General features: G+C 35.6%; 2 protein-coding genes across 6 annotated transcripts in view; one reads left to right on the top strand and one right to left on the bottom strand.

Annotated features, from left to right (window-relative positions):
* The window catches only part of Nadsyn (NAD synthetase), a 200668-nt gene extending 191420 nt beyond the window's left edge, over window positions 1–9248 (top strand). For 2 of the 3 annotated variants that reach the window (XM_067136801.2, XM_067136802.2), the window contains exon 16: window positions 6148–9248. In XM_067136801.2, the coding sequence (XP_066992902.1) occupies window positions 6148–6338 (191 nt within the window). In that variant the 3' untranslated portion in view covers window positions 6339–9248. The remainder of the gene's footprint in view (window positions 1–6147) is intronic. The other variant, XM_067136804.2, reaches the window with a different exon arrangement.
* A 4761-nt stretch (window positions 9249–14009) lies between these two features.
* LOC136857835 (transcriptional regulator ovo) overlaps window positions 14010–22846 on the bottom strand; it is a 63090-nt gene continuing 54253 nt past the window's right edge. For 2 of the 3 annotated variants that reach the window (XM_067136799.2, XM_067136800.2), the window contains exons 5-6: window positions 20843–21001; window positions 14010–16163 (exon numbers count right to left, since the gene is read on the bottom strand). In XM_067136799.2, coding sequence (XP_066992900.2) covers window positions 16155–16163; window positions 20843–21001 — 168 coding nt within the window. In that variant the 3' untranslated portion in view covers window positions 14010–16154. Of the gene's footprint in view, window positions 16164–20830; window positions 21002–22846 lie in introns of those variants that run through there. The other variant, XM_067136798.2, reaches the window with a different exon arrangement.

The raw sequence follows: 22846 nt of genomic DNA, 5'->3' as shown, positions 1-22846 counted from the left end.
AAGTTTTGCAGTCTTCTTCACCACAGTGTTTTGTTCAAGTGGGCAGTTATTTTTGTGTGTGTGCGCGCACGTCACTGTGTTTACAACATTGGCGACCGTGATAGGACTTGAATAATTTTCGGTAGTGAATAACAGTGTAAGATATAGCAAGCTATTAACCGAGTCGACAGATGGGCCCTGCAACATGGTTTTAGATTTTCAGCGACGATAACCTCAGTTGTACACTTCTGTTGACGTCAGCTTGTGCATCATGAACCAGAGCTCCGCTTGCAAAACAGTGTCTTACCAGTGGTAGACACCTGCAGATTCCTGGGTCTTCCTTTTGATAAGAGACTAACATGGCAGCCCCATACCCATCAGTTGAAGGTTGCCTACATGAAGAGACTTAATATGCTTAAGTTTCTCAGCGGCACTTCGTGGGGGTTGATCATGCGGTGCTGCTACATTTTTACACGGCAGCGGTCCTCTCCCAAATTGACTATGGAAGTATGGCTTATGGCTAAGCATCAAAATCTATGATGAACCTTTTAGACAGTATTTACCATAGTGGAGTTAGGCTGGCAACGGGAGCTTTCCGTACTAGTGCCATTCCCAGCCTACTCACTAAAGCAGGAGTTCCATCTTTACAGATAAGGAGGCAGCAGTTACTCCTCATGTACGCTGCCAAAATTTGTGAAATGCTGCTACTTCCAAGCTATCAATGCATCTTTAGTACCCAATACCACCAGAGGTACCAAGAGATACCAAGACTGGCCGAATGCCACACAGCCAGTTGAGTTTTGAATTGATGGCTTGTTTTCGTGATTTAAATATAGATATCGGTGGTTGTCTGGAACAAACTTTTAGCGAGTACCTCCGTGGTTAGTTCCATGACCGGAAATACGTCTAGATCTATTCCGTGGACCAAAGATGAACACGGATTCCTCCATTTATTGGAGGTATTCCCAGGACTTCGTTCACCAATATCCGGCTGCGAGACATACCTTCACAGATGGTTCTAAAATGGGAGAAAATGTTGGTTGCACTTTCGTCACCAATGAAATGAGCACGAAGATCTCGCTTCATAGTGTATGTAGCATGTATACTGCGGAGCTGTACGCCATCATAGAAGCTCTGCAGTTTGCATTGGGTGACACCGGGTGAGTTGGCCGTGCGGTTAGGGGCGCGCAGGTGTGAGCTCGCATCCGGGAGATAGTGGGTTCGAACCCCACTGTCGGCAGCCCTGGAGATGGTTTTCTGTGGTTTCCCGTTTTCACACCAGGCAAATGCTGGGGGTGTACCTTAATTAAGGCCACGGCCACTTCCTTCCCACTCCTAGGCGTTTCCTCTCCCATCATCGCCATAAGACCTATCTGTGTTGGTGCAACGTAAAACAAATAGCAAAAAATAGCATTGTTACTGAGTATTTCTTGTTGTTAAGGTCCCAAAGTTTATGATGTCATATTTTTTGTTTTCTTAAGTTCCATTTTAAAACTTTGGTCAACAATGAAATAATAGTGAATGTAATACTGTATATATTTTCATAAATCTTTTTTCGCTCTCTCTCAGTTATTGTTGCTTTTAGGATATATGCTTCATGTGATTTTAATTTCAATCCTACCTTCAGTTAATAATAATAATAATAATAATAATAATAATAATAATAATAGTTTCTTTTTTATGGATCCACCTTGTTAATAAGCTACAAGTATAATATCGAATTTATTATTTACATAATTTCGTTAACACATGTTTTGAGAATATTACCATTCTCTTCAGCCCACAACTATAAAAACTCTCTTAGCACGTCTAGACCTATTAAACTATAAATTCACTACATGTACTTAAAATAATCTAAAAACTATGGTTAAAAACTCTTGAGCTCTTTTGCTTGACCTTGAATGGTTGTCTTAATAATATTGCTCTATGTTTAATAACTAAAATTATGACAATTATTTAAAAAACACTGGTAATTCCATTTATATATAAAATGACATGCTGAAATTTCAGAATCCTTGGTTTTCTATCGTTTACAACTGACGCAGTAAGTCCACCACATGGCTTGTAACAGCTGTCTCACTTGAATATACCGAAGAAATACAACCTGGCAGGCAAAATCTTTTACAACTACGAGGGCTGTAAATAAAGTAGTGGCAATATTGATTGAATGAAATATTTAATGAACTAACAAGTACAGTTGCATACATTCCTTCAATGTAGTCACCTGCAAAGTCTGTTACATTTTGCCAAATGTCGGGAAACCGTTGGAGACGGTTGGCAAGGCGTTCTCTGTTGATAACAGCAACGGAGCGTCCTACTGCACGGAGTACAGATCCCACATCAGTAAATCGGTAGTCTTGGAAGGGTTTCTTCAACTTCGGAAACAGGCCGAAGTCACAAGGACTTATTTCTGTTAAGTACAGAGCGTGTTCCAAGACCTCATTCCAACCCGCGCGAAATGCCTTGACCCGTTGTGCAACCATCCTATATGGTAAAGCTTTCTTGCCACAGGCTCCACGTAATTCTTGATAACATTCTGATGCATTTTTGCCACAGGTAACCTCGATTTTAATCTACGAACGCTGATCCCGTTTCGAAAACATGCTTTAGAGTGGTGAAATCGACACTCTTCACTTCAACACCACGCAGCAACAACACTCCTAACCGGATGCTTGTCAAATGTACACTACACATCGACAACAGTGCCACCTGACCGCTCCCATATCCTATTTGCGCATGCCGAGTTTCCTGCGAGTGTCTGGACTACGTTGCCACTACTTTATTTATAGCCTTTGTAGAACATGAATGGACATGTTTTGTCACTGCAATGTACACAAGCTCAAAGCTAATCAGTTATTGGATTGCTTCAATCAGCAAGGACTTTGATGTACCAAAGAGACATTTTAGATCACATCAAGAGACCTATCGACTTTCAGTTGTAAACGAAAGAAAACCATACGATTCTGAAATTTCAACAGCCTTTTTATGTTTAAATGGACTTTCCCGTGTGTTTTTTTTTTTTTAATAATTGTCATAATTTTAGTTATTAAACATAGAACAATACTATTAAGACAACTCTTCAAGGTGAAGCAAAACGTGAAACTCAAGAGTTTTAACCATATCATTTTAAGTAGATGTAGTAATTTTATAATTTGATAGATCATGACATGCTAAGAGAGATGTGGGCTGATGAAGACAATGGTAATGTTCTAGAAACATGTAGGGCCTACTCATGAAATTATGTAAATAATAAATTTGAGATTATACTTGCAAGTACAGTAGAGTCTCGCTCAACCGACCTTTGCTTATCCGACATTCCGTGTTATCCGACAATAGTAGACTTAATTTTGAACTTTTGGTGGAGACTAAAGGACCTGCCAATATCTGGCCCCATTCTGCAAGAAAAAGCGATGTATTTCCAGAAGGAGTTTAATGAAGGGGACCCTAAATTTACTGCCAGTGCTGAGTGGTTTCATCGGAGGAAAAAACGGTACGGCATTAGGCAGCTTAATATCTGTGGAGAAAAACTGTCAGCTAAATCCGATGAGGTTGTGACTTCCCCTTTTCGGAGAACAATCATTGAACGAGAAATGCAACCATGCAAGCTAAGGGCGCCAATCTTTAAGTTGATGACTTAAAGATAAAAATTTATAATCAAGCTTGGACGGACTCTTATCACAGGGGTGGGGTGATAGTGCACTAATCATTAAGCCGGAGAATTAGAAATCAAAAGGCTAATTAAGGCAGACTGATTAAAGTGAACTAGAAAAATACTATTTATTATATTGAATATAAATGACGACGGTTTAACGAGAACTGAATTTAAAATAGGAAATGAATTTAACAAAAAGTTGAATGACTCTACTTCGCGAAAACTTGCAATATTTTTAACTCGCTTGCTCACCATGTAGTCTTGTTCTGCTGGTCCTTGGAAAGCTTCCATCCTTGTAGCTGGAACATCACCGGTCGTCTTTGAGATATCTTCATCTGCAGCTAAGTACCATTCCTGCCTTGCAAATTGCATCAACCACTAATTGGAAGATGGCTTCTACACTAACCCCCTATTATGCTCTATCCCATATATTGGAGATGAGCCCTAAGTCATAGTTAGAAAAACCTCCTTGGGTTATGTGGAGAGGATACACAATTAATAATCCTTCCAACTTTACTGAAAATGTGCCCTGAAGTTTCATTTCTATCTAGTTTAATACTACCTATTGTCTTAGACTGGTACAAACCGGTCTAGTAGCCGAGCTGTATGTACTTCCTGATGAGAGTGGCTATACACCCCTCATTCAGAAATTCCTAAGTACCACGTCGTGGCAACGAAGTAATTAATGTAGAAGTGATAAACTATCACACTAGTCCACTATGGTACAACAACCATAAGACAAGTTCACAGACCTACAGCGATATACAAGATCGAAGAATCAAGAATCCAGAAGAATAATAATAATGAATGCAGAATCAAGAAGAATGAAGCCAAGAGCTCCAACACGCCCTTTTATAACCTTCTCTGGCTCTAATTACAGGTCGCTACACGTGGTCCAATCAGTTGACACGTCTCTCCCCACTCCAGATATTAGAGTTGATGGGTCTTAACCATGATATCAACTGTTCTTCTATTAGCCCTTTCACTCAGTATCCATGGCAACATGACGCTCCTTTGAAAATATAGGCGGTGATCAGTTTGAATTATTCTGGTCGAAATACGGTAGCTGTCGTTATAACGCTTGAACACGTGCTCGCTTTTCCCAGAATTTGATGTCTAAATTTGTCCTTCCTTCTTCCTCGGTGATGTGGCAAGATAGAGGAAATCTACTGCAAGTTAAATTTAAACGAATGTCGCAAGAATCTAAGTGAATACTAGGATATTCAGCCCTCGTTTACAAGTCGTAGTTACAAAGTAATGAAATGATAGTGAGCAAATGATCAACCATGAATTATAATACAATTACATACCAAGATAAATATCATGACGTTAAATTCCTGAATTAATTACATATAATAAAATTAACATAATTACACTGTGACGTCTGGAACGTTACAAGGTTGTGAAATTTAAAAAGGAATGTCAAGTAATAATACTTGCTGAGGGATTAACCGTTTATCATATTTTTAATTGTGATGAGACTGGGCTGAATTTCAAGATGCTGCCATCAAAAACTCTCGCAGCCCAAGCCGAGACGTCTGCACTTGGCTACAAGCGTAGTAAGGAAAGATTTACTGTTCTTGCCTGTAGTAATGTTACTGGGTACTTAAAAGGAAAATTGCTTATGATTGGTAAAGCAAAGAAGCCTAGGGCATTTAAAAATATTTCTGCTAATGCCCTTCCAGTCCATTACACGAATCAAAAGGCTGCCTGGATGTCTGCTGACATCTTTAAAGACTGTTTTGTTACACAGTTTGTTCCAGGTGTAGAAAAATTTCTAGCTTCAAACACTCTCCCTAGAAAACCTCTTCAACTAGACAACGCTCCATCACACCCAAATGAACAGCAACTTAGAAGTGATGACATCAAATTCATGTTCCTCCCTCCTAACGTGACGTCATTATGCCAGCCAGTGGACCAAGGTGTGCTGGAAACACTGAAGAGGAAATATCGGCGGAAACTCCTTTCATCCTTGATTGTTGGCAAGTTTCTTTTCGTAAGATATTTGGAATGTTTTCGTTCAATACTGCATGTACTGTACAATTGAACTGATAATTTAATAAATAGAGTGCTGTAAAACATGTTATTGTTTTAGTAATACAGTACGGCCTTCCTGTTTGTTTTAGTTAATTTTCAAAGTAATTCTGTATTATCCGACATTTTCGCTGATCCGACATACTCCAGGTCCCGTTTAGGTCGGATAATCGAGACTCTACTGTATTGACAAAGCGAATCCATAAAAAGGAAACTATTAATCAGTGTTTCTCAGGATGTAAAACTCTTGTGCACAGTTTTCACAAAATTGATATCTTTGTAAAAATTAGAGTGATTGAAAGTTTGAGTCCTGTGGGTGTTCAATGTTTTCAATACCCTCATTAGCCTGCTATTTAAAAGGATGTTTTGTTTTCTAAAAGAAAGAAAAGGAGGAGATGTTGATGTAGTGAGAGAAGTAATTGGATGTTCATCATGGACTATGACTGAAGTATACTGAATCATCTTCCATTTCTGTGTCTTAGCTGATTCTCATCCTGGTGTGATCGTCAGCCAGTTTGAAGAACCTTCACAATGCGAGATTGTGGGAACTTCAATGGAGGTAGATGGACTGGAAGGAAGTCATCAGCATCGATTCACAACTCGATGTGCTAGGGATACCACTCAACCTCTTCAGTCTTTTGTTTCTTCAGAGAGTATGTTACAGAGAACCTGATCAACCCGGTTATATATTAGAATTGTCACTGATCTCTAAATTACAGAAATTTGATGGCAAATGAAGTTACGATGGGAGACCTGATTTATGAAGAGATATATTTCATGGGTCCTGAAAATTGAGACTACATTCTTTTTACTCTGGAAAGCTTAAGCTCATAACATAATGTATAATTGCTGCCTCTTTCCAATGACGAATATTTTGCTTTTTGTTTATTTTCAAATTCATGTTTTGAAATTTTGTTATCACTTATTTCTTTTGGGTCTGATTTTTTTGTCATTTTAATGTTTGTACTTAATGATGTATATATTGAATATTAATTAATGTACTGGTATGTATGACACACTCCATTTAGTTTAAAGCATTTTCCCAAAAGAAAATTCTACAAGAATGTTCATGGAACATGCTTTTATTTTGATTATGCTAAGCATACCACTTTTATTTAAATTAAAATAGTTATGGTAACATTGGTTTGAAATCAAGCATGCGGATGGTGTGACCTATATAGGAGAGAAAAACAATGATAGAAGAAGATAGATATTAAAAGTGATAATTGGATGACTGTATTTTTGAACGTTTCTAAAGAAATGGATAGTTAAAAGAAAAAGTTAGACTCATATTGATGTAATCTATTTGGCTTTGTCTATCTCAGTAGAAACTTATAAGATAAAAGACTAAGGATTTGATAGTGGAGTGAAATTAGAAGGGATTAGCTCTGCACTAGCATCTATATCTGCTAATGAAATATTGAGGGAGAAATATTAACAGCACATTCTTCAATGCCCTTTGTCCACCAACAGTGCCTTCATTTCTAATGCACTTTAAACACCTGTCTCATTCCTATTCTGACATCTCACTGTATGAATAATCACCTCAGTAAGTGCAGAAAACAAGACACTAATCACCTTTGATGATAGTTGATTCTGAAATGATTGAACAACTGTGTGATGCTTTCCTCTTTGTACTAGAGCTTTCATTTTTCTTCATTTTTGATAATCCTCTAGTACTGATGAATTTCTGCTGTTAATTTTTAAATAGTAAAATGCTCATTTGGTGTATTAGTTGTTGTTGCTGCTGTTGTTACATTCTGGCTATATTTTCTTGTTTCTTTGTTCTAATTGTGGAAGGATTTACACAATACTCTGCTACAGTTTTCTATGCCAAAGCTTAATGGAAATGTTTTACTGTAAAAATAGTAGTCTGTTTCTTCCCCTTGTACGGACAGTGGAAGATTTCTAAAGAGAGACTGAATTGTTTGTAAAGAAATGAACTCTGCCGTTAATATTTTTCTCACTGATTGAACCGTTTGTCTTGATGTTAAAAGTGCAGCGCAGAGAGAGAACAATGAAAAACTTTTGTAAGCACCAGTCAGAATATATGGACTGAAAGTGCAATTAAGATATACATATTATGTAGTTTGATAACTCGTCTAGTTTTTTTGAAGCAGTTTTTTTAATTTTCCATTCTTTCTCTTTTTTGTGAAAGGAATACTTTTGAATAGAGAGAGGATATGCGTGAATGTGTGTTTGCATGTGTGAGTGAATTTTCAATTAGGTTAGATTAAAAGGTCATAAAATGTAGTTCAGCAGTAGTGTAACTTGATTCATAAATCACTGTATAAAACTCTGCATTGTTCACATAATTTTCTCACTGAAAACTGGTGAAATGTATTAGATATGTTGCGATATATTTTTTCTTGTATTCAACACTTTTGCCATTACATCGATAGCAAATTCACTAAGCACACTAGAAGCACATACAGTGGTACATCTAGAAGAAAACATATTCATACTTTATGAAACTAATTCTATTTTGTAGACTGGGTCCATATCTTTAGTATTGCTTTGTACAGAATATAGAAGCATGTCCATCTGAGTAGAAGTTTATGAATGTGGATACACACTAACGTCTGAGCTCAGAATCGATGCAGAACCTTTTGGAAGTTTTTATGTGAGTTGGAACTTATTATAAGACTCCTGAACTTATGGACTATGTAAGATTTTTATCCCCACTTCAGAGAGTTGAAAATGAACAAAGCAAAGCATTATGGAGATTGATTACAAACAAAACTTGAGCTGAAATGTAAATATAGAATAGCAATTACGTGATTTAATACTGAAATGTGAACGTACATTTCATCAGTTAACAGCCTTTTTTTTTTGGTTGTTTTCTAAATTACATTAATACAGAGTTTTCTTTTTATTTCCAAAATGTTCAGTCTGTCCAACTATGTCATTCCTCTTGTTTCTGTTTCTGTGATCATTTTTCTGTAGTTACTCTACATATCTGAATTGAAATTGGTTATCTTTTGACAACATTAATAAAAGAATCAGCCAACATTTGAAGATTAGCAGTGTTTGGGCAATGTATGTCAATGACATATGTCTGAATTATATCCTTTCTAAACTGGCTCTGACCTCGTTTTGAACAGACTATAAAAGCTTTGATGTGTTTATCTCTTGATTGTATTTGCTTGTTATGCTCAATTAAACTCTTTAAGAATGTGATATTTTGCACCTTAGAATAAAGCTGTATATTTTTGTGAACTATATTTTTTCATTGTTACATATAAAAGAATTTGAGTCCTAAAGATTTCTTATTTAACATCACAAAGTAATGATATGATTTTCTATTACCAAAATGTGTTTCCTGTTAAGTAATTTGACTTATGTCTTTATTAAATTTATCTGTAGTCTTCCATTTTATACATTTAGTAACATTTTAATAGGACATGATGAAGACAGTAAACGCTTTTCAAGAAGTACAACAAATGGTGATTACTTTGTTTATTTACATACCAATTATTAAATAGTAAACTGTAATAACTGCTGCTGCAGTGATGAAAATGTATTGTATATATTCCAAGTTTATATTTTCCAATGATGATATAAAGATGCATTATATACTGTATTTTCATCACCACTCATCCTGTTCCAACTTGTAAAGAACTTCTTTAAAATAGAATTATAAATAAATAAGTCCATTATTTTATACTTTGTCAATTGAATATTACTTCTGAATATCGTATTATTATTTTTAATGATGGAATTTTGGCAGTGATCAGTAACTTTAGGTTTGTTCGAACACGAGTCCCTGACTGTCCATCGCATGCGCAGTTGAGAGAAAGCATTCCAACGCACCTCAAACTGCAGTTACTGACCGCCAGAACTCGTCCACGGCCTGTGACATGAACCGGTAGTACAGACATGCGCGAGAGAGGAAACTCACTGGACAGACCACGTGCATTTCCACTCCTGTTCTGTTCCTTGTTCTTCTCACATGTGGTTTGTTAACATTGCCATTACCTCTAAGCAGTAATAATTATTTCTAAATCTGTTCTGTTAAGGTTCTTGTGAGTTGAGTAGAAATAATAAATACGCAATAAAAATGGAAAGGTATGGGGATTTCGTTGAATCTTTATCCAGTGAAGATGAGTTGGATATGCAGTTAGCAGCACGAAGGAAGCAAGAAAATTATTTGCGTAAGTTTTATTATTACTAGTGGAATTCTCGAGGTTCTAATCATGTCATTCTGATTTCACTGTCCAAACTCAGTACTGATTATTCTAGTTGTTGTTTTTTCTAATGGTAGAAAATGACAGGGTCACGGCCACATAAAAGTTAATTAGTAATTTAAAACGTGTAGGAAATCTTGGTACATCAAAATGGTTGGGTTGGGTCGGGTCGGGTCGGTTGGAAATTAATTAATTGTATTCATGCATGCATGGGGAGAAAAAAGGAAAACTCTCTCTTCTAATCATGGATAACCTCCACAATACTAAAAGTTGACTATGCACTTGCTTTCTCGTATTCTCTTATGCCACATATATTTTACTATACCAAAGAATTTTGCTTTTCTATCCAGTGCAATCCATTCTTTGTTTAACAATTTTATAATTGTATAAAATTCTTTCTCCCTTTCTAATTGTGCTTTCCAATGACTACTCACAAATTTGATCCTACGTGAGTCTGTTTCCTTACATAGTCTCAACAAGTGTGCCTCCTCCGTTAATTCTCACATAACAAACAACAATTTTCTTAATTTTTCTCTCTTAGACCCTATTTTTATAGATAGAGTCCTGTGCGGATATAAAAACTATTATCCGCATCCACACTTCTTTCTTCCGCTTCCGCGAATTGTTATGCATGGATGTCATAAATATTTAACTACAGTATATTACACCCAAGGCATTGAAATGGATAGATCTGTTAATATAATACCATAGGTCTGATATGGGTCGCCTCACCACAAGCAAAAATAAGAGTACACCTGAGTGAAAATTAATAAACTTTATTATTTAGAAATGATCAACAAAATTATCTGCACCGTTATACAATTTGCATCCACCATGACACTAACTTTGCGGATAAATCTGCGGATATCCGCATCCGTGCAGGGCTCTACTTACAGATACCCATTAGCAACCACAATATACTTCTTACTTCTCTATGTGTAACTCTCCCTTTCTTTACTGACAATTTTTTTGCTAATTTCACAGAATTCCTGTAATGTTCTTTTGGTCCTACATTCTGACAGTCATTATTGAATGAGTGAATGAATGAATGAATGAATGAATGAATGAATGAATGAATGAATGAATGAATGAATCATTGAATGAATGCTCTCAGCCTTCTGCTATGGAAGTCCAGCAGCTGAGGAAGGAACATTCCATCTGATGTAACCTAAGCAAATTCACATGCAATTGAACACATACAGTAGTTACTTTAAAGGAAAATAATCTTGACGATGACAATACAACCGTAATACTAAAAGTTGAGTTTGTGCTTGCTTTCTCTTAATCTATCTGAGATAAAATTCTAAAAGAATTTAATTGTATAAAGTCCACCTGTTCAACACACATTTGCCATTTGATAAATGGTCTGTCTAAAAAGCTACATAGGATATGTTTCAACCTAGCCTAGCCTAGAAAAATGCAAGACCGTAACGGGGCACATGGCCCAGTACTTGGAAGGAAGATGATGATGATGATGATGAAAGACATATACATAAACAGTAATACATTCTCTTAATCTCTTTTGCCACATATTTTTTACTATACCAAAAATATTGCTGTATTGCCTGGTGTGATCTATTCTTTGTTTAACAATTTTATAATTGTATAAAATTCTTTCTCCCTTTCTATTTTTGCTTTGCACTGATTACCCACGTATTTGATCCTAAGTAAGTCTATTTCCCTATATACTCTCAACAGATGTGCCTCCTCCGTTAATTCTCCACATAACAAACAACAATTTTCTTCATTTTTCTCTCTTAGACCTTTATTCTTATAGATACCCATTAGCCACTAAAATATACTACAGTACTTACTTCTCTATTTGTAAGTAAGTCTTTTTTCTTTATTGACAATTTTTTGCTGATTCACAGAATTGCTATAATGTTCTTTTGATCATTCTGACCTTCATATAGTTAGTATCTTACTCAATTTTTATCCTTTGTTCTGAATATCTAGCATCCTTTTCACCTTGGTTACCCAATAATTATCGTGTAGATGTTTCATCTGTTGTTAGTATGTTAAATTTAATATTTCTGTCCTATTTCCCCTCTTTTAATCTTAACAAATATTTAGTTACTTTTTTTTTTTTTTAGCTATATCTGCCTGTATACTTATAACTTCACATGGAATTCTAACTCCACTATTAGCTCTAAATTCTGGTAGCAGAAATTATCTATTACATCTAGTTCCCTACTACCTTCTTCAATGCCCCATATTTCTGCTCCGTATATTGATCTGGATTTTACAAGTGAATTTAGAATATTTTTCTGCAGTTTGTACAGTATACGAACCTTTTCATGATACCTGAGCTTCCTCATGCTGCATCGGTAGACCTCGGTTATCTTCAAGATTCGTATTGGCAACCTTTGACACACAAACTATGACACCGTGACACATCTGGTGTACACTTTACGTACTAGTACCGTTTTTTAACACAGCAAAGCCAAACCAGGCAGGCATATTTGAGCACTTTCAGCTCGGTAGTAGTAGTAGTAGTAGTAGTAGTAGTAGTAGTAGTAGTAAGTAGTTAGTAGTAGTAGTAGTAGTAGTAGTAGTAGTAGTAGTAGTAGTAGTAAGATTATATTTGTGCTGCAGAATTCATGCCAGGAACAAGATTCACATTTGAGAAATGTTGCATAATGTTATATAATGTGTGTGTGACACAGCTGTTGGCTTAAGATAATAAAGGTTTAGAAAATTCCTATCGATCAATCATACTATCGATTCAATTCAGACTTCATCTCCATTCAGATGGCAGTATAAGCGGAACCGGGAGAGCTCCCTCCTTACTCCTCACCCCCCCGTAAAACCTGGTATTAAGTAAAGGTTCGCGTACCGTATTCATTATTTGGCATTTTCCTCTCCAAACACTTCATGCTAGATAAAGCTGCCAGTCCTTTCATTTTTGCTCATCTTATTTGTTCTTTCCACTTACCATTAGATGCTATTATTATTCCTAAATACTGTATTATTGATTATCTCTTAACTCTACACTTTCTAATCACCACATTTTTTTATTTAGTTTACTTCCCTTTTTACATGCCATAACTATAGTTTTCTTAATGCTGATTTTCAAATTCCATTTTGTACAACATTCAGCAGTTTTTGCAATGCTTCTTTGCATACCAACTAATGTCAAACATAACGGAAGAATGTCGTCTTTGAAAACTAGGCAAGAAATTTCTTTATTGTTTTTATTATCATTTTCCAAAATATTGTTAGTAAATGTATGAACAATATAGGTGATAATTTGCTCCCCTGCTTTAGACAAATTTTTTAATATCTCTCCCACTGCTGAGTCTTCTTTAACCTCTGAATACAGTTCTTTTATGGCTTTAATAATTTTGACACCTTTTAGCCAGCTTCTCAACCACCATCTGTCTGCTTACAGAGTCAAAAGCTTTCTGTAAATCTATTGCTGTAATATACAACTTACCACCTTTTGTCTTTATAAGTATTTATCTATTATTGTTTTGATGACAAATATATTGTCTGAAGATCTCATTCCATTCCTGAACCCAGACTGATATATGGAGAGTACAGAGTAATCGTCTGCCCATTTGATAAGTCCAAATACAAAATATGTATTGAGTGTTGCTAACAAAGACCTTGCTGGATATCTATTTCATCATATTATAATGGCTAACAGTACTGTTTAAAATCTGAAGCCCAGTCATAGTAAGAGTAATAGTAGTAGTAGTAGCAGTAGTAATATTATCGGTTTTACATCCTGCCAACTACTTTTATGGTTTTTGGATTTTGTCTTGTAGGAGCTCTTTCACGTTCCAGTTAATCTAACAACATGAGGCAGGCATATTTGAGCACCTTCAGCTTGGTAGTAGTAGTAGTAGTAGTAAGATGATACTTGTGTTGCAGATCAAATTAAATCAAAACCACTTTATTTCTCAAATTAGGTGTCTAACTCATCATTCATAACTTTTCTTCAGGAGAAAGTAAAATGGACTGTTTCTGTTTGCCAACAAGATGATTAAGTTGATTTATTATGTGAATCAGGTGGATCTGTAACCCATTGTTATGTTTTGTCAAGAGGTCGTGAAAATTTAGAAGTTGGACATTAATATTTAAACTGTATAACTCAGGTGATGTTAATTTATCAGGAAGAATGAGGTAGGTATTACATGAAATAATAGATTACAAATTTTTCAAACTATTTATTTTTAATCATATACACACAAACACACATTCAGTAATCAAACGAAGACATACGTACAAAACAGAAGCACACTCAGATAAGATAAACTACAATTAAGTTACAATAAAATGAAATGAACCATTAAATAAGATGAAAATACTGAAGGTAATAATTATAAATAGGATTTATATGTTACTCTGCCCAACCTCGTCAGATTTGCAGAGGTTGAAAAAGTCTTCAGGGGGGGAGTGCATTAATTTCGATTTATAAGAGTGATAGATGATTTATCAACATTTATTTACAAAATGTATTTCAATAACAATAACAATAGTCATTAAAATAACCTTAAAAAGAATATGTACTATGAAAATACAGTGAAGCATTCATTCTTTCTTGAAAACTTTTTGACCATGCTCCAAAATATTAATACTATCTTTCAGTGCATACATCACTTCCTATCCCTATCTTAATAGCCAGTTCTCTTATTCGTAAAGAAGAAACTGTAGTAAATAATACCATGCTTGGTTGGTTTGTATCATTGGTCAATCCAGTCACTTCATCCTTGAGAATTATTCCCAGTTGCAATTTTTATTAACAGTTAAAGCAACAGAATACTGAATTCAAAAGTTCCTCTCATCCCATAGTTAAAATGAATAGTAACCATGAACCTGGATATGTTCTGAATTCAGTAATCTATTGGGATATATTTTTCTCATTAAAGTGAATGGACCAAGTTGAGAAATATCATCCACCTATAGTTTTTGCCTCTACCATAATGCCCAAGTTCATATAACACCAACCTCTTTGCTGCAAAGCTCTGTCACAAAAATAAAGAAAGAAAGAAAGAAAGGAAGGAAGATGGGGGGGAAAATCTTTTGCAATGGCTGTCAAAAACCATGAAATGGCTTCACAGAAGTATTTGATTTGTAGGTATAAAAGTCACAAGAAATACTGTTAAAAAATAAATGTAGAAGAATAATGTTTGGAATACTGCAATAGTTTAATTTGAAGTACCTACATATTGTTTTCACAAAGTTTCAGCAGTGAATATTGTTTCACACAGCCAGACTGTATCTTCTACTACTTCTCTGCCTTAAGAGACTTCATTGCCGAGTTCTATGAACGTGACTTTTAGTATAATTACACATCCAGAATGGAAATTTGATTTTAATTTACATACAAATGAAGGAGGATAATAAATAATTTTGAACAGAGAAAGATCAAAGGAGCTAATGTTTATTTACTTCAAAGCATGATATTATTTACCTGGTATTAATTGATTACATGTCGTAGGCCTACTGTGAATGACTTTATAATATAGTGCACCAAAAAGATTATAACAAGCTGGTTTCTATATTATACAGCCAATATATTTCTTTCTGTATCTAATCTTTTGATACTCCCAAAGTAACCACACACCGGAGTACAAAGCACCTCACTTGTAGAGAGATAATATTGTAAACATACCACCTTGATGATAATGTCTTCGCCCTTGAATATTGAAGCTCTTTCACTTCTTGTTCATAATGTTCATATACTGTTATGACGAAAACAGATATTTTATATGTATACATTATTCCAGTGTCAAAAGAATGCAATGCTTGTATAGCACATAAAATTTATATTGATATAGCATTCTTATTTGGTGTTCCCGATTGTATATTTTCTGGGAACTAAAATAGTGTATTTTTAACACAGTATTTGAACTGAAGTTGCTTTAATATTCTGGGTCATACCATATTGAATGTTCATCAATATTATTAGAGAAGTTTTCTGTACATAACTATATATAGTACAACTACAATATGCTGTAGTCCTTATCTATAGAAACCTTTAAGAGTCCAACAACTGAGACAGAGAGTCTCAGCTGATAATTGCACAAATTACCCGGTTACACTCAAGTGTTTTTTATTTGATGCAGGAAATACTACATTGCCACGTAGATTCATCACTTGCTCTTTATTATGTACTCAGATTCCAAAAGAAGTTGCAGACTTCTTACTGTTTAAGAGTTCAGTATAAATCTAAGTATTTCAGAAATATTGCATTAAACTGTACCAAAATATTTACCAGCAGTAGATTTTCTAGTGATGATAGAGCGAACAATACTTCCAAATCTACCTTCATCTACGAAGTTCCATATCCACTGTTACTCTACCTGCATGGAAAGCAATAATTAGTCAAGAATTTGCTGAAATTGATAATACTCTAATGGCTACAAGTAAACTAGACATAATAAGAGTCTACTGTAAATCTAAACAACAATTTTGAATATTTTTACCACAACAAAACTTATACGGTAAACAAACAAATATGAGGTGCCAATAAACTGTACTATTTCAATGCTATCATCTCTGGAATTAATTTAACATATACTGTGCCATTTTCCAATATGAGAACATTCTAGAAAAAAACTGGTTCCTCATATTTCAAAAAAGCTGACGTAAAACTTGAAATAATGATACTGCTAAATAAGCTCAATACTAAATTTTAAATTCCATTCTAATCCAAGTCACTATGTTCCATTCTAATCCAAGTCACTGTGCCTGTTCCAAAAATGATGTAGTGTATGCAACTATTAAAATACGTTTCTACAATCTAGTAGGTCTGCCTGTCTTATAGGAGGGTTGTCTCTTCAGGTCTGTTAAGTGATACTGAAAAGAAACCCAATGGTATGTGTTCAGGAAACTGACTCATTGAAATAACTACCACCGAGCAAGTTGGCCGCGCGGTTAGGGATGCGCGGCTGTGAGCTTGCATCTGGTAGATAGTAGATTTGAACCCCACTGTCGGCAGCCCTGAAGATGGTTTTCCGTGGCTTCCCATTTTCACAGCAGGCAAATGCTGGGGCTGTACCTTAATTAACGAAATGGCTGCTTTCTTCCCACTCCTAGGTCTTTCCTATCCCATCGTTGCCATAAGACCTATCTGTGTCGGTCCATGTAAAACAAACTGGAAAAAAATACTACCGCACTTCATTCTTATAAGATCAAATAGATGTACTGGTACTGACACTTCAAAGAAGTTGGGATTGACACTATAAAGTATTGTGTGAAATGATCAGAACAAGACATTTAAAAATATAATGTTTCCAATGTTTGGCAACAGTGTGCCACATATAGCTTATGCTCAGATCCCCTATTTTCTATGCATTCTTTGTACTGTTATTCATTGGTAATTCATCTGTGTGGCCACTGTTTTAGGTTAAAAGTGCATTTATTTTGATGTGCATCACTGTTGAGGAGGTTTCCTTGTGCGGTTTCTTTCCATATTCCGTGGATACAACTCCTGCGAAGCATAGTGTGATTGTAGCATTATTTCAGCATACTTCTATGAGATGAAGAGAGTTAGTTTTCATGTTGGTGTAGACACTATATACAAGTTTTTAAGTCCACCAACAAACTTCAGAGGGTGATTTCTGACTGAAAATGGAGCACAAACTTTGTATCAGCTTGTGCCTGGAAATGCGTAGTTTCCACGGTAGATGGCACTAACAACATTCTCTCATAACTTGCTATGTGCATTTTGTGTGTTGCAGATAGTGTGATTTAAGCAACGTAGAAGCACTATGGTCCAGTATTCATTCCAGTAACAAGCCGAGATGGTGTTCATGTATGGGCAAGCAGGTGGAAATGGCCAAGAGGCAGCATGGATGTACTGAACCACGTATCCTGACAGACAGCACCACCCACATCAAACACTTGGAGCCATTTTTTTTATATGTTTGTATGAGCATGGGTCCTTTGTCAAAGAAGAACGTGCAGGGTGGCCACAGACTGCATGTACACCAGATGTGGAGGAACGTGTTCTCCATGATTTTGAGAACCGTGGTACAAGCCAACAAATTCAGCACATTTGCAACAGACTGTAAAGCACCCCATGAAGATGTTTTAGGGGTGTTTCACATATGAAGTACAAGTCGACAGGATGGTAAAAGCTGACCAGTAGTCCTACATCCAAATACTGGAGCGGGGAGTTGTTGATGAGCTGCAGAAGAGGTTTCCAGATGGTATGAAATCTTTAACTGGAAGATTGGGCTCTTAGCCATATAATTCAAAGAAAGTAAAGAAAAGGAGACTCACAAACTCTACTGTTCCACAAAAATATGCATGATCGAGTCTGGTTAGTGTGGTATCATGAGGAATTCAAAAGTAGGTGTTCAAAACTTTTGGAAACTATGCCAAATCTTGTAAAGTAATGCCAAATCTTGTAAACTAACTTATAAAAGAAAAAAGAGGACATACTATACGCCAGATGCATTTGTACACTATCAGTACTATGAATGGTTTGGCATTGTTTACATCCTTTCCACAGAGTATGTACCATTTCCCAGATATTAAAATATATCTCTCCTAAAACATCCCTAATCACTGGAGGGAGTTTAACTAAACTTTTTGAGACACAAAAGTTTTCATTTTATCCATAATGTACTCTTTCTTGATTAATTGTATTCATAACTCAACAATTTTATTCACCCCATAAAGAATATGAATGTAATCTAAACCTCAAATTGAGCATTAACTGCACAATCCCTTTGTGTAACTTATAACATTCTCATAAGACGATATGAATGTATTTGACAAATTACATCACATATGTATTACCTGCCAAGAGCCTGGCTACTAAAAGATGGTAGAAAGGAGAGGGGCACAGTTTAGGAAACTGTCTTTCCCAAATCAATGTCCCTTCTAGACAATTCTGAAATACACGTAATTCCTTGTTCATTAAAAAATTGGCGTAACGAGTGTATTTCTACAAGTTTGAATCACCTGACTTCTTAGAGAGTAATATTGTAAACTTTAGTGTCTCCTGAGTATGCAATGAGAACAGCCATTTGAATTGGTACACATACTTTATGGTACTTTCTTGTATAAATTTCAATGGATACTTTGAATTATTTGTTTTCAGAATCATTTTCTTTTAATCAAGGTGGAACCAATCAGTATATTGCAGTACCAGTACATGTATGTAAGATGAGTTGCATTTGGTAAAATATGAAAATATGAATTTCATCAAAAGTGTTATTATTGTTACACTATCAGTATATTCATATGATTTTAATAATTACTTCACAAGCAATTTCTGTATCTTATAAAAAAATTGATAAATGAAATTATTAGGTTTTCTTCTAGACGTCTCAGTTGGTAATTTAAATTTTTTTCCATATTCTTTGACCATATCAGTATGTAATCATAATTATTTTCAAGCTTTAACTGCAGGTGGGGTAGTGTTCAGCTCTATTTTTCTTTTTCAATAACCTGTACTTGAAGATCTACTGCTGGTTAACCTATGGGTGGCTAAGATTTCTAATTTATGTCTTAAAACAGTATAAAGAATATCTATTAGAATGCTTGAAATATTGTACTTATTTTTAACTTTTATAAATATATAATGTATCACAGGTACCTACAGTTAAAGTTTGTTCCAATACAGGTATAAGATACTTGTTAAAAATTACATTTATAATTAAGTTACAAAAGAATGTTGACAAGGTCTTCAAAAGTAATTCACAACCTGCCAAGTATTGTTCTAGAAGTCATTTTTTCCCCACATTAAAAAAAAAATTAGACACAATCAAGGAAATCCAAGGGTTGTGTGATATTTCAAAACTACTTACAAGGATAGACAAATATTGAGGTATGAGTAACAAAGAAATAAGAAAATCACAGTTGTGATGACTGTAATATTCACTACTGGCATTTAAGAAAAAGCCTGAAAATGAAACATTCCATTCCATCCCATTAGTGAATATTAATGAAAGAAAATTTCAGGAGCTATTTAAGTTGGTATTGTAAACAACTGTTGACTAGCCCATTTGAAGATAATTACGAACAACAGGAACTTCCATCAGTCCATGTAGTTCACCGTTAAGTTTATGCAGAATATTATAATTTTCAAGAAACCATAATTTCAATTTGCTTCTGTAAACCATTTACTTTATTCAGTTCCCCAAAGAACACCCTAATAACTTTACATGTTTAGTAATAAGAAAATATTCTTAATTCCAGATATATTTGCATTGTTTACATTACACCATCATCAGTCATATGTTACAGAAATTTGATAGCAGTCAGTGTACATTACAACCATAAGAAGAAAATACCTTGTAAATTACCAATGGAATATAATGAAATTACAGGCTGAAACAATAAGGTACAACACATTCCTCACATGTAGAATATGTTATATGGACATGGGTCTGGTAAAGTTTTATTTCCATGTTAGAATTCATTTTCTACAACTCTTCACAGTACAATAATCATGGGAAACAGAACGTACCAGCATACCACTTGAAACTCTTTCTTACATGATATGTTCAAAACGCCATCTGTTAGCCACTGATCACAAGCATCAAACCTGCCATCGCATAGACATCAGCACATCTGTAATTCAATGCAATGGTTTGTTGATGCATGTATTAATGCTAATGGAGGACATTTTGAAAATTTCATGTAGTATGCTGGTACATTCTGTTCTTGTGTGTTTCCCTTGATTAATGCACTGTGTAGAGTTGTAGAAAATGAGTTCTAACAAGTAAAGCGTTTCTGGACCCTATCTATATAACATATTTTATTTTTCTACGTGTGAGGTATGTGTCCTGAAAGTTACATTTTGCATACAAATATTCTTGGCCTGAAGTTAGGATATTTTGTAATACTTTATGCATAAATGGGCATGAATCAGCTCTGCATTTCTTAATTCTCTTATGAGGCTACTGAAAAATTTCTGCAGGTGACTTGCGGCAATACTTGAACAGGAAATTAAATGTTCCGTAGTAAATAATGAACAGTAAACTCTAGGAGTAAGACCCAATGCCAGAAAGCTTCAAGAGCGCACCTGCAACAGCATGTTGGCGAAGTTGGAGTTGGTGAACTTAAAATGCCGCTTGTCGTAAAACTTGAGTAATGCTGGGCTGTAAGGGTGGTTTTCTTTCAGGTGCAGATAATGAACTTCTGGCTCGTTGGTTGTGTGACCACATTCTTCACAAACATACATCTGTAAATGAGAAACAGAGTATCATCATAGATGAATCTCACAAATCATATTATATTTCTATAATTAAGCCTAAATATTGTGATATAGATTTTTTTTTAATTTACTTTACGTCGCACTGACACAGATAGGTCTTATGGCGATGATGGAATAGGAAAGGCCTAGGACTGGGAAGGAAGCGGCCATGGCCTTAATTAAAGTACAGCCCCAGCATTTGCCTGGTGTAAAAATGGGAAACCACGGGAAACCATCTTCAGGGCTGCAGACAGTGGGTTCGAACCCACTATCTCCTGGATGCAAACTCACAGTTGCACACCTCTAACCACACAGTGTAGGTAAATGCGAGGGTCATGCAAGGTACATTCAGAACATAACGATCTCTGGCTGATGGACTGTTTTTACAATGGTCTCAATAATGTGTTTTGTTGTAATGCCCAGGCAGTTTGATATGAATCCAATACCCATGATGATAGGTGATTCGCGATCTTAATTTATTTATACATACCCTCTATAATCAAGGAGTTAATTACTCCTGGACTCAGGGGCAAATTTTTTTACGTGGATGTATGTGTGTTTCTATGTCCAGTGTAATGGCTGAATGTTATGTATTGTGTAGTATGTGTGATGATGACGACGAGGGGGTAAGACGAGGGTGAAAATCCAGTTTTGGCACAAGACTAACTCCTGTTGAATAACATCAAGGGGTCTGCTCAAAGGTTAACATACTTATCCACCAGATGAATCACTATCAACAGCATTATGTACCCTCACTCCATAGGAGCACTATGGAAGGGTTTGGAATTGACCATGGCTTTTGGCATGGAATATAAGAATTTTGTTTTTTGCTAGTTGCTTTACGTCGCACCAACACAGATAGGTCTTATGACGATGATGGGACAGGAAAGGCCTAGGAATGGTAGGGAAGCGGCCGTGGCCTTAATTAAGGCCTGGTGTGAAAACGGGAAACCACGGAAAACCCTCTTCAGGGCTGCTGACAGTGGGGTTCGAACCCACTATCTCCCGGCTGTGAGCTCATAGATGCACGCTCCTAACCACACAGCCAACTCGCCCGGTATAAGAATTGTAAACCACCACCTCTCCTACTGTGCTGGCCAACATTCTGATGGTGAAAATGTTTTCCACCAACAAGCTGACTAACCACTGTGTCAAACCGTATAGACTTGATGCCTAAACAAATATAGCCACCAGGTGAGCTTTGGGCTCACCTAGTTTTAGATGTCAGGCCATCATTTTTTTCCCTTTATAGCAACTTATCCCTGAATCCACTTTCATGAGAGTTTTGACCATTACATTACATTTGTTCTGCACACTGGCACTATAAATGTGTGTTTTAAATATATACCACCGTCTTAACATTTAGAAATGCATCAGAAGGTAATTTTATCTTGTAAATTTAAGAAGAAAAGATATATATGGCTAACAGGACTTATCAGAACATTTCTTCTGATAATACTTGACAATTGGTGTTAAATGTTGAGAGAGTTTGTACTTTGTTAACTGTGTGTTTTGGTACCCTTTTGTCACGTGTTCTAATATAATTTACTCTTTTAAAACTATTTCTTTTTTTTTAAACCAACTTGACAATGTTGCCCATAGTTTGTTGTAGAATTTGTAACGCTTGTTTAAAATATTCTGAGCTCAGTAATTTCTGTTAAGTAAGTTGCTACTCTACGTATACACAGTCCTGGTGACAATTTCTCTAACAGTTTGGACCCCTCAGTGGATTTTATAGCCCTAGCTGCCTGAGCACAAGAAGGGCAACAACTCAGAATATGTGAGAGATGCTCACTCCTATTCCATAGCAACTGATATCCCAATTCTCAGGAT

Source organism: Anabrus simplex, chromosome 1, assembly GCF_040414725.1.
Source record: "Anabrus simplex isolate iqAnaSimp1 chromosome 1, ASM4041472v1, whole genome shotgun sequence".
Classification (NCBI taxonomy): Eukaryota; Metazoa; Arthropoda; class Insecta; order Orthoptera; family Tettigoniidae; genus Anabrus; species Anabrus simplex.
This window is presented reverse-complemented; position numbering and strand designations above follow the sequence as displayed.